Source organism: Bos grunniens, chromosome 10 (genome assembly GCF_055505025.1).
Source record: "Bos grunniens cultivar Pamir isolate PY7600 chromosome 10, Bosgru_T2T1.0, whole genome shotgun sequence".
NCBI classification, from domain to species: domain Eukaryota; kingdom Metazoa; phylum Chordata; class Mammalia; order Artiodactyla; family Bovidae; genus Bos; species Bos grunniens.
In genome coordinates this window covers 35,386,495-35,399,665 of record NC_141174.1, presented here as the reverse complement: position 1 = coordinate 35,399,665, position 13,171 = coordinate 35,386,495, and the positions used below count along the sequence as shown (strand labels likewise).

General features: G+C 35.9%; 1 protein-coding gene across 16 annotated transcripts in view; it reads left to right on the top strand.

Moving 5' to 3' along the window:
- The window catches only part of KTN1 (kinectin 1), a 111,923-nt gene that overhangs the window by 28,194 nt on the left and 70,558 nt on the right, over positions 1-13,171 (top strand). For all 16 annotated transcript variants that reach the window (XM_086320564.1, XM_086320558.1, XM_086320559.1 and 13 more), the window contains 4 exons: positions 1,377-1,929; positions 5,045-5,182; positions 6,550-6,720; positions 9,423-9,553. In XM_086320564.1, coding sequence (XP_086176690.1) covers positions 1,407-1,929; positions 5,045-5,182; positions 6,550-6,720; positions 9,423-9,553 — 963 coding nt within the window. In that variant the 5' untranslated portion in view covers positions 1,377-1,406. The remainder of the gene's footprint in view (positions 1-1,376; positions 1,930-5,044; positions 5,183-6,549; positions 6,721-9,422; positions 9,554-13,171) is intronic.

Sequence of the window (13,171 nt, the reverse complement as noted above, 5' to 3'; positions counted from 1 at the left end):
AGACTTATGCTGCATGGACTGGAGCTTACTATTCATCAAAGACCTTCTGACTTTGATTTGACATTTTCCCAGCATTTTGGCTACTGCTCAGTGTCTTAGCCTCTTTTCTTTCCTCAGAGCAAAAATCCATAGAGTTCTAACTCATTGTTTTGTCCTTTTTCTCCCCTAACCTAACCCTCAGCCAAATTGAACAGGCTTTGTAGCCTGTGGATGGTAATATTAAACAAAATCCAAACGTAAAACATCTTTTAAAAATAATTTTTGGTTGACCAGTGACAGGCATAATAAAATCTGTCTAATAAAAATTTTTGGATAGTTCATTAATTATTAGAGAAGAACAATTCTGTGTGTTTCTTTTTAGTATTTTGTTAGCCTGTGATTCACTCTCCCCTTCATCTTGTTAAATCTTTCTCTTAGTAGTCCAGGGTTACATTAATATCCTTTAAATTTTGCTTAAATTGTTGCAATAGGATGGGATTACCAATTTTGTTTTTGAAGTATAACTTTTTTGCAGTAAGAGGAGAAGGCAATGGCACCCCACTCCAGCACTCTTGCCTGGAAAATCCCATGGACAGAGGAGCCTGGTGGGCTGCAGTCCATGGGGTCGCTGAGGGTCGGACACGACTGAGCGACTTCACTTTCACTTTTTACTTTCATGCATTGGAGAAGGAAAGGGCAGCCTGCTCCAGTGTTCTTGCCTGGAGAATCCCAGAGACGGGGGAGCCTGGTACGCTGCCGTCTGTGGGGTCGCACAGAGTCAGACATGACTGAAGCGACTTAGCAACAGCATTACCTTGGAAAAAAATCAAGAGAAGCAGCTTATTTGTAATTTATTTTAGTGCCAAATGACTAACATTTTGATTTTTATTTTATTTCCATATTCTTGATGGATCCCACCATATCATGAGGCAATGGTTAGCTGGAATAAAGGTGCTCACAGCTGAATGAACTCCCTTTATTTTCTTTGCTTTTAAGAGTGTGTACTTTCAATGACTATCTAGAGTGTTAGTAGTTAATGCCTCTTTATTTCCATATATAGTATATTCATAAACATCGTACAATAAGAGAAAAACTAAATACTGATAGTATCAAAGTAGATATTTTGGGAAAAATGAACTTTTTTTCTGTCAGAATCTTTTCACATGCTTGAAAAATAGAAGGATGTCTTACATTCCTAGTTACCAAAAAAAATTTTTTACAGTATATAGTATATTTGAACTGTAAAGTAATCAAGTATATGATTTAAAAAACTAACCTGTTTAGATTTGTAGATCAGGTTAAATCTGAAGACCTCTTGAAAAAACAGAGGTTTTGTGTGTTTAATTTTTATAAGACTGACCCAGGTTTTTGTTTTTTCTTTTTTCCCCCACATTTAGGTTTTATAGGATCACATTAACAAAGGCACCATGGAGTTTTATGAGTCAACATATTTTATTGTTCTTATTCCTTCAGTGGTTATTACAGTAATTTTCCTTTTCTTCTGGCTTTTCATGAAAGAAACATTATATGATGAAGTTCTTGCAAAACAGAAAAGAGAACAAAAGCTTATTCCTACCAAAACCGATAAAAAGAAGGCGGAAAAGAAAAAGAATAAAAAGAAAGAAATCCAAAATGGAAACCTCCATGAATCCGATTCTGAGAGTGTACCCCGGGACTTTAAATTATCTGATGCCTTGGCTGTAGAAGATGAGCAAGTTGTACCTGTTCCATTGAATGTGGTTGAAAGTCCAACTAGTGTTAGAGAAAGAAAGAAGAAGGAAAAGAAACACAAGCCTGTACTAGAAGAGCAGGTCACCAAAGAAAGTGATGTATCAAAGATTCCATGCAAAAAAGTAGAACCTGTCCCAGTTACTAAACAGCCGACTCCCCCCTCGGAAGCAGCTGCTTCAAAGAAGAAACCAGGGCAAAAGAAGTCTAAAAATGGAAGCGGTATTGTAATCTATTAAACTTTATTGCATGGTTTTATTTGTTTTAATAACTTTAATAGAGTTGGAAGTTCAGATACTTTAAGTGTGCACACATGCTAAATATTGAGTTTGAAATTGAGATCATTATCCTTTTCACTATTTGTTTTCATTAAATGCTGCTAGAAAGAGTTAGTATTGATCATAAAACAGCATTTAAAGCTAAATTTCACATTACACATATGGAAAAGGCCTTAAGTGGAAATATATAAAATGTGTTTTACTAAAACCACTAAAGACCTATAAATATCAGTAGTTAGAAGCTTTTACATTTATTTCAACCAATACTTTCTAATCAATGTGATAAGAATTAAAGATGAAAAGAGAAATCAGTTATCATTTTTATCCTTGATTGATTTACTTTGCAAACATTTATCATACGTCTGTTTTGTGTTAGTCACTATATAGGTGCTAAGACTACAGAGGTAAAGAGTGCATTTTCCAGGTAGTCACATGTAAACTGTATATACAAGCCGAAATTCATTATTATAATATAAAAAGTTTAGTATAATGGGCTAGATATGTCTCAGTCAGTACCGGCGTACTAAAGTGGGTCACTTAGAGCATGTAATACCTAAAATTAATCTGAAGTGTTGAATAAATATTAGCTAGTTTTTCTTGGTGAATAGGGTGCTCTAAGGAGAAGGGTTAACAGATGCAAAGGAAAGGACATGAGAAATGGTGTGCTGATAGGTGAAACTGTGAATTGTTTGCTCTGTGTGAAAGGATTTGTGTTTACCATTAAGTTGTTTTCGTATCTTAACTTGTGGAATATTAAGTTATCGTTATATTGGATTTTAAATATTTACTTGCCAGCTATGTCAAGCATGGTACTAGAGAAATAAGAGTAAAGGGGAGAGGAGGACATGTGAGCCAATAATGAAATATGACTTACATAAGAAAAGTACGAAGTATAGAGGTAGTACAGAAGCCAAAACAACTGGTACATACGGGACCCGTGGGCCAAAGGCTTTGCAGAGGAGGCAGTGCCTGAACTGGGTTTGCAGAATGACTCAGTTCATTAAGGAGATAGTGGGATTTTATTCCTCATTGGCAGAAGATCATGCATAAAGGAATAAAGGTGCAAGAATGCAGTGTGTTGTTGAACCCTGAAGTGGGAGGTAGGGAATGGTAGGAAACAAAATTGAAAAGGTAATGGAGTGGGTAGATTAGGATGGTTTTTGTGTACAGAGCTAAATAGGTGGGATGTATAATTTGGCCATTGTTGAGGATTTTCAAACAGGTTAGTTTCCATTGACAGATTTACATTTTAGAAAGGTATTTTTGGCAGAACTTGGGAAAAGAAGTTTCATAGGGCAGTGTTTGATGTAGGCGGACTTGTTAAGAGAGTATTGTTTTCCAAAGTTAAGCTGAAGGACTGAACTGTGGTAGTGACAGAAAAAGTAGAAAGGAGATTAGAGGGATGTGCAAAGCAAAAATGACATGGGTAACCTTATTGGATAGGATATGGCAGATAAAAAGGAGAAAGCAGGATTAAAGATGATTTCCAAGTTCTAAGTTAGGTCAGGGTTGGCAAACTGCAACCTGTAAGCCAGATCTGGCCTGTTTCTGGTTTTTTATAGCTCATGAGCCAAGAATAGTTTTTATGTTTCAAATAAAAGAAGAGTAATATTGTGTTAAATGTGGAAATGATATGAAATTGAAACCTCTGTGTTGTAAATCAAGTTTTTTTAAATGCAGCAACACTCTTGATAACATCTGTTTGTGGCTGGCTCTCACAAGGCAACAGCAGGTGAATAGTTGTGATAAAGTCTAAATGGCCACAAAACCTTTACTGTCTGTTCAGACCTTTATAGGAAAGGTTAACCAACCTTTTATTGGTAGATGTGGATAGCACTAAGAGGCAATACTGGGGAGAGAGTGGATGTGCACGGAGAGGAGAATGCTCTCAGTTTGTGTTTCTGGTGCCTGTGGGGGCTGTTCACATAGGGAGCAATTCAGGATGCAGTAGGAAAGTTAGGTACAGAGGCGTAAGGCTAGAATACAGATTCAGAAGATTCAACTACTAGCATGCAGGTAGTAGTTGATGTCATGGTTGTAGAGAAGATTATTCAAGGGAGGTATTTAAAATGAGAACACAGCCCTGAAAAATACTAGATATAAGGTATTCAGTAGGAACAGCTTACAAAGAAGACTGCAAAGGAATATTCCAAGTGTAAGAAAAGAATTCTCATGAAAGCTGAATTTTAAATTTTATTTATTTTATTGTGGTAAAATAAGTATATAAAAATTTTACCATTTTAACCATTTTTAAGTGTATAGTTCTATGGCATTAAGTACACTCACATTCTTGAACAGTCATCACCACCAGCCATCTCAAGAACTTTTCATCTTTCCCAACTAAAATTCTGTACCCTTTAAGCACTAATTTCCCACTCTTTCCTCCCCCTAGTTCTTGGCAAGCAACATTCTACATTCTGTGTCTATGAATTTGACTGCTGTAGGTACTACATTGTAAGGGAAATCATACAATGATTGTCCTTTTGTGACTGGCTTATTTCACTTAGCCTAATGGAGAGGAGAGAAATTTAAGGAGGTAGAGACCAATAGTTTGAAATGCTGAATAGAAGTTAAATAAGGATTAAGGGATATTATTGATAGAATCAGGCATTTGGGACGTTAGGGACCTGAGTAAACTTTTTTGTGAATATAATGGAAGAGATAAAAATCAGGTTGCAATTAGTTGAGAAATGATTGGTAGAAAAGAAAGTACAGACTGTTCTTTTGTCAATATAAGAAGGAAATGGGTGTGGGAGGCTAGGGATTACAGTGGTGGGAAGGGTTTTATTTTTTAAGATAAGAGATTTGACAATGCCTATAAGCTGAGTAGGGTTAGGAGTGGCTGAGAAATGGGATATAAAAGGAGCAAGTACTAGAAATCCTGATGAAGTTAAAGAGCAGTTGTAGCAGAGCAAGAAAGCTAGAATGATAAGTGAGGGAATTGTATATCAGAGTTTAAAATTTTGGTGGTAAAGCATTCTGGGAAGTATTCATTAATAAATTTTTTTCTGATGTGTTCATTTTTTGCTACTATGATTTTTCATTTATTTTTAATAAAGATGATCAGGATAAAAAGGTGGAATCTCTTACGGCACCTTCAAAAAAGCAAGAATCATTACCTCTGCATCAAGAGACTAAACAAGAAAGTGGATCAGGAAAGAAGAAAGTTTCATCAAAGAAGCAAAAGACTGAAAATGGTGAAACATGTAGATACGTATTTTATAGCTACTAATTCTAGAGAAGTCTACTAGGACAAGGACCCTAGAGACCTCACATGCTCCTTAATTCTCAGCTTAATGTGTATATTAACACTTTAGTACTAATACAAGTCTAGGGTGCTTTGACAGATGGGCAGGGTATAAGTTTGTGGTGAAAACCTTAATCTGAAATTTAAAAAAGACAAAGCATTTATAAATATTCTCATTCTTAAGTGAGTTTTGAAAATAATGTAAATAGCATAAAAGCTCTATAGAAGAAAAGTTTTCCTGAAATATATGTACTTTTAATATCATGGAAAGATCATACTTGAGAACACTATCTAGATATATCATTACCCTGCATTCCTAATCATTAAATGTAATGTGCATGTCTATATGAGAAGCATCCAGTTAAAAGTGATGGAGCAATTTTTATTCTCAGTTGTCCACGAGATGTCTTAGCTATGAAATTTATGTAGATTAAATAGTAATTTTTATAATATTGGGCTGTGATAGCAACCTGTGCTAGAAAATTGGAAAGGGAAAAGGTGAAATTCTGTTATTTGCATTAAAATTATGGTATATCAAGCAATCAGGTATAGAAAAAATCACCCCAGTATTTGATAATATCAAGTATTTATTACAGATTTTAAATAAAAGAGCTGTATGTGCCTCCAAGTATTTTTTTTTTTTTTTAAAGTAGGGATATAGAGAGATTTCCATATGGGTGTGGAATTTTGTGTCTCTAACCAACAAATATCAGAACGCTACTTAAACTCTTACAGTTCTTCACATTAAAGCTAGAAACTAAGAAAGCGTCCTACCTTCACTTTTAATGTTGTTTTGGAAGTTTTAACTAGTGTAGTAAGATGTGCCATGTAAGTTAGAGGTATAACTATTAGAAGATATCTACAAGGAACAATGGCTGTTTTTGTATCTAGCAAGTAAAAAAATCAGTTAAGAATTATCAGTTGGGATAAGAGGTCAGTAAAGTACCAACATACATAGAAATTAATAATTTTCCTTGAGCACTAGTTAAATGTGAATGGATTCTTAGTTAAATCAGAAGAAACATGAGATCGAACCAAAACATATAAGAATGTATAAGAAGAAATTTTCAGATATTGTTAGAAGAGATGTGTGATACACTTTAGATAACCTAAGTGATATGTTGTAAAATAATATTGAATGGCTATTTCTTAATTTGAAGAGTGTTTTGACTTGTTAAAAAGGATATATAGGAATTTGAAGCCAAATTGAGCTGGTAATAACTGCATTTATCATGAAACTTAGTTATGCTTACATGTTATTTTATTACTCCATTATAAAAAGCCTTGTGTGATTATGATTTGTAATTTAACTTGCAGTTTTGGTAGATGAACCCCTTATTCATGCAACAACTTATATTCCTCTGATGGATAATGCTGATTCAAATCCTGTGGTGGATAAGAGAGAGGTTATTGATCTGATTAAACCTGACCAAGTAGAAGTAATCCAGAAAACAGGGGCTAAAAAACTGAAGATTGAAACTGACAAAGGTAATGTATACAGAGTGCAACAACCTGTTGTATTGAAAAAACATATTTTTGAGTTCTTACGGAATGAGTGCATTTTCTCATAGAATCAATGCATTCCAGAAGGCTAATAGAGTCTTTGTGGTAAAGGATTTATTGGTAGTTTTCTTATCCAGTCCTCTCAGTTTTATAGAGCTGAACATTGGACTTTGACTTTTCTGAAGTCTCGTAGCTGTTTTGCTGTCTGATAATCTCTTCCCTTCTTTTATTGTCTCAGAGTTTTCTGTGTTAATTCACAGAAAACTATTATTTTGGCCCATGTGGCTTGTGGGATCTTAGTTTCCTGACCAGAGACTGAACCTAGAACCATGGCAGAGAAAGTGCTGAGTCTTAACAGCTGGATGGCCAGGGAACTCCCTATTATTATTTTTTTAATAGGGTTTTCTTTTTTTTAAGAGCAGTTTAAGTTCATAGCATGCCAGGAGCTGGCATATTGCATATTGAGTGCATATTGCATATTGAGTGCAGCACTTTCCACAGCATCATCTTTCAGGATCTGGAATAGCTCAACTGGAATTCTATCACTGCCGGTAGCCAGCGTGAGGAACTCCGTCCGCCCATGACAAAGGTCATGAGGAAGGAGGCTCGGCATACGCAAAGGCGGGATCGAGCCTCAGGAGTCCCCCATCTACCCCCAAAACCAGAGTCTGCCTACTTTCTGCTTTGTGCTTTCACCTACACCTCTGACTTTACGGGGAGCTGTACCCCACTACCTCTCTCTGAAAAAAAGAGTTAGCTTACAGCTCCAGTTAATAATTCCTGGGTGTGACAGTGTTTAACCTACAAACTCCTTTGGAAATCCTCTAGCCTGCCTGAATAGGTTTTTCTGGCCACATGTGATTGCTCAGAGCCTCCCAACTGTGAGAGGCATGAAATGTTCTAAACTGTCTAAATACAGATTCCTTTGAGCAGTTAAAAGATTGATTAGAAATTGTATTGGTGAAGGGATTTTCACTTGTCGGGTCAATGTTTGCTGCTAAATTTCCATATCCCTTACCTGCTGTGTCCCTGGCAGTGTATTGATTAATATAATTGGTATAAGTAGTAGCTTTAATGTTTGTAACCTGGGACCCTTGAGTTAATTCTTTTTCTTGTTATAGCCCACCACACCTTTGCTCTGTAGGAATGCAACTTTAATGCTTTTGGAGGGTGGCGCTTGACTTACCACCTTTAGAGAAAAATAAGTTTTCTGAAGAAAGGGTCTTAAAATGTTAACAGGCCTCCGGGCCAGAAGATGATGCAAATCACCTAAGCTTTTGCATATGATAAGTCTGCAGGAAGAAAGCCTAGCTTGCTACATGACTCTACCCCTTCCCCCATTATCCTCTATGGATAACTTAAGGTATAAAAACTACTTTGGAAAATAAAGTGCGGGCCTTGTTCACCGAAACTTGGTCTCACCATGTCGTTCTTTCTCTTACCTTCTGGCTGAATTATTCAGCCTCTTTTCTCCACTGAATTTCCTCACTGAGCTATCCTTATTCTATTAGTCTTTATATCCTTAATTAAAGTATGATTAAGCAGTTGTTTCCTGATCCTCTCCGACGCCGTCCCCGCTTCGAATTCCCTGGATCCACCGGGGCTGGACCCCGGCAATAGCAAAATTGAGTGGAAAGTACAGAGTTCCCATATACCCCTTGTTCCCATATGTGCCCACAACTGCCTTTTTAAACTTATGATATAGCTGAAATATTAGAAGCTCTGGGCTCCTTTGGGTCTAACAGGTGGCTGTTGCTTTTATGGAAACACAGGTGTTGTCTAATATAAGAGCTCTAGGGGAACTGAAGTGAGGTATTTGGTGCATGGATTTTTAAAATGTCAGGATTGCTTTTATATAGTTGATTTTTGTAAAATAAGACTTTTTGTTAATTGTCTCATTTTTTTGTCTGTAAAATTTGGCTCGTATGTTGTGAGTATTACAGTTAAATAAGAATATTTGTGAACATATTTAGTATAGATACTAGCATACTAGACATTTGAATACTTTTTTTTCCCTTGGCACTTTAATACTCTGCAGTTTGGATGCAAACCCCTATGTATTATATATGTCTCTGTGTGTGCGTGTGCTCTCAGTCACATCTGACTCTTTGCAAGCCCATAGCCTGCCAGGCTCCTCTGTGGAATTTTCCAGGCAAGAATACTGGAACAGGTTGCCATTTCCTCCTCCAGGGGATCTTCTTGACTCAGGGATCAAACCTGAGTCCCTTTTGTCTCCTGCATTGGCAGGTGGATTCTTTACCACTGCACTTGGGGAGCTCGTATACATAATGTATGTGGCAAACAACAAGGTCCTACTGTTCAGGAAACTATGTTCAGTGTCCCATGATAAACCATAATGGAAGAGAATCTAGAAAAGAATCTGTATATATAACTGAATCACTTTGCTGTGTGGCAGAAATTAGCATAACGTTGTAAATTAACTATATACTTCAATTAAAAAACATATTCTGCAGTTTGAGCAAATTTTTAGTTAATTATTCAATATTAAAGATGATAAGCACTTTTTCCCCCTCTCTTAACTAGAGCATTTATTGTTGTTTGACCTGAAATGTAAGTCTATTTTCTCTTGGTTATTGACTTTCTGGGTCAAGAATTCTTGGTGCTTTACCTTTGCTGTCTTATCATGTATCTTCTAAATGTTAATTTCTTTTTTTCCCTCTTTTAAGAAAATGCTGAAGTAAAATTTAAAGATTTTCTTCTGTCCTTGAAGACTATGATGTTTTCTGAAGAAGAGGCCCTTTGTGTTGTAGACTTGCTAAAGGAAAAGTCTGGTGTGATACAGGATGCTTTAAAGAAGGTAAGCGTAGTTTTGCTTATGAGCCTATTTGAGAGCAGTGATTAGAAGTTCACCAAGCAAGACTTCTGCTAGAGCAATAAATTATAATCTATTCCAATCTTATACCCCAGTAACACTTAGTCACATTTAAAAGTTCTGGAATGCCTTCAGAAGTTATTTCATGTATCCATACTAATCAAATTACCTATTTAGTTCAAACAGGTATCCGAGTCATCTGAGGTTTGACAAAAATGAATTGCTTATAATAAATAAGATGATTTATATAACTTTAAAGTCATTTGGCACATGGCTAAGTTGTACCTTGCTTTGTTGTGAATGTAAATACTGAAAGCAAGGTCAGGTGATTTCTGGATAACATGGAATGTTTTTATGATTGAAGGTAGCACCATTCAAAGCCTCTGGGAATCTTTTTCTTGTGTGTGTATGAGATATTACTTTTTTAAAGTAAATGCTTTGAATGATAAAATCATTGCTATGACTGACTAAAACTTGAAAAAAATCCATGAAGCTGCTATTTCTCATTTTATTATATTCAATATTATATCATGTGTACTATGGCATATTGCAGAAGGTGACAAGTTTTTAAGTGTTACTTGTGTGAGATAAGATGACATGGTATCTGGTGTTCAATATTAGATAGTGGACTTAACCATTCTTAGGGCTTCCTTGGTGGGCCAGACGGTGCAGTCTGCCTGCAGCGTGAGAGACCAGGGTTTGATCCCCAGGTTGGAGAAGGAAATGGCAACCCACTCCAGTATTCTTGCCTGAAAAATCCCATGAATGAGAAACCTGGTGGGCTACAGTCCATGGGATTGGAAAGAGTCAACTGAGCAACTAAAACTTTTTTTTTTTAAGCACACATACTCCTAACATGTTTCTGCTTTAAAACCTTTAATGGCTTCCATTTTTTCTTAAAGACCACCCTGGTTGAAACCATGACTTCTCTTTTGATTACTGTCAGTATTCTCCTAATTGATGTTTCTGTATTCCCTTGTAGCCTTCTAATCTATTTTTTCTACACAGTTCCAAGGTAACCTCTAAGGGTAAATCAGGTTATATTGTTCACTGCTTTAAAAACATTTTGGATATCTTTCTCTTTGCACTTAAAACATAATCTAGATTCCTTCAAAGGTCTATGTCTGTCTATCTCTGTAGCCTTATCTCATGATATTTTCCTCATCCTCTCATTAAAGCATACCAAATGTTCTCTTCCGTCTGGGTTGTCATAAAACCCCTAAGCCCTTACCCTCAAACTTCTTCCTTTGTTTAATTCCTCCTTCAGTTTTCCATTTAAATATCATTTCCTCATTTAAGGCTAATTTGAATTCCTAGTCTAAATTATTCTCCCTCATAGACTTTCTCCTAACATCTAAATTTTTTTGTCATAGCATTTGTGATGACATTATGTCTGTCCATATTTCCAAGTATCTGTTGACAATGTTTTACAAATCTGTGGCATTTTACAATGTAGTATGCTTATTAGTCTCCATGTGGTGCCAGCACTGGTTCAGAGTAAAGGATGTGTTCAGGGCTCCTCAGAATAAGTGTGATAACTGTTTGACTTTGTATCCAAAGTCAGATAATTCTCTTGCAAGGAACTTTCTTGCAAGTGTATATCTTAATATATCTTTAAAGAGTTCTTAGAGGTTTAAGAAAATCTCCTAGCAGGGAAGAACCTCCAGCTGAAGTTAGTTACTAACTGTTTGAAATTACTCCTTTTTAAAATCAATTGGTTCAGGTTTTTCTCTTTTGGCTAAGGCTGTGGTTGGTGGTTTATGGGTGCAAGAATAGTCATTTTATTGCTTGGGACAGCTTTGAACTCAAGAGATTAGTCAGACTCCCCTTGATAGCTGAGAAGGCAGGCTGAGAAGGAAGTTGGGAATTGTTAAAGATAATGTTTTGAAATAGAATGAACATTTTGAAACTTTACATTTTTTTCGTTTTTCTTGGAACCTTTGGCTTTCAATTAAATCTTGTTCTGGCTTTCTCAGGGAGTGGTTATATTCTTATCTTCAGGGACTCAGTGCCCTTGTAGATCCCCTGTATCAGGAAAAGACTAGGTGAGTTTAATTACTCTCTTTTCATGTCATAAAAATTGAGTCTTGGTCAGACCTTTTAGTAGATTTCAAGATCCTGGATATAGGTGAATATTCACATCTAATAAAGACCACCTCAGAGAAAGGGAGAAGATAAATGCAGGAATACAAGCATAGGTGTGGGATAGAGATAGAGGAGTTAGAGGACTTGCTGACTGATTAGATATGGTGCTAAAGAAGAGTCTAGAATGAATGTTTGTTTTTGTTCTGGAGTAACTGGGTAAATTGTGGTGAAAATGGTTATTCATGAATACATTGCAGAAGAAGAGAGAGCAGAGGGTTTTGAAAATTTTTAGGGAGTTTTAGGCATACTTTGGAACTTTTAAGTGGTTATAATCATTTCACAGTTGAATATATATTTCTATGGAGTTGAAAATAGCTTGCATTGGGAGTAGTTTCGAAAAGTAATCAACTGTCATCAGTACATACAGGGGATGTGTGTTAGCCCAGAGAGGATGTGTGGAGAGGTAAGAAAGCTCAGGAATGAACCTTGAGAAGCATCAATATTTAAAGGTCAAGGAAAGCCACCACAGAGGATACTGAGAGAGAAAACACCAGGAAACAGTGGAATCACAGATGCTTAGGAAGGGTAGAGAGTTCAGCAGTGGTGGTAAAAATCACCAGTGACATGCTTTAGAGCGATAAGGGAGAATAAGGATTGAAAAAATGGATTTGATATCCTTAGTAAAAGCACTTCCATTGTACTACTAGACTGTAAATAAGTGGTGGATGACTAAGGATGGTGACAGTATCCCCTTTGAATAAGCATAGATGGGAAGAGGAAAACAGAGTAGAAGCTAGAGGGGTTTTACAGAGTTGTAGAGGAGATGTTCTATGTATGTATGTACACATACATACCTATACTCTAAACATAAAGCAGAAGTGTCTTATAACTTAAACACAAATGCGTTTTGTGTTTAAAAACTTTGTGTTTAAGTTATAAGACACTTCTGCTTTATGTTTAGAGTATAGGTTAAGATCCTGGGCTATAGGGCCACATTTCTTAAGATTCACATCTATATGTTACTACTTTGAGCTTTGTGGCTTTAGATAAGTTACTTAACCTCAGTGCCTCACTTTCCTTGTTTTTAAAATGGGAATGATAATAAGGTTTTGAGAATTAAATGAGATATTCACAATAGATGCTTAAAGTTCTAGCATAAAGTAATTGCTCAAAAATGTTAATTGCATGTGATAAATAGTAAGAAAATAAGTAAAATGTATTTAAGTTTTAGTTGATTATTAATTTCCTCATGTTGGCCTTTAAATATATTTGCCTTCATTATGTGATTTCTTCCAATGCAAACTTATTAACTATTTGGCCCCATGTTGTACAATAAGAGGAAGTCTATTTAAAATTTTTCCTACTTTCTCTTTTCATTTCCTATCCACTTTTTAAAATTATAGCATTTGTTTATAAGATACTTATATATTTAATGTTTGTTTTGTGACTGTACCTTTTATGATTGTTTCAGTCTTAATTCTACAGCTTAATGGTGGGTTCAAAGCTTGATATCAGTTC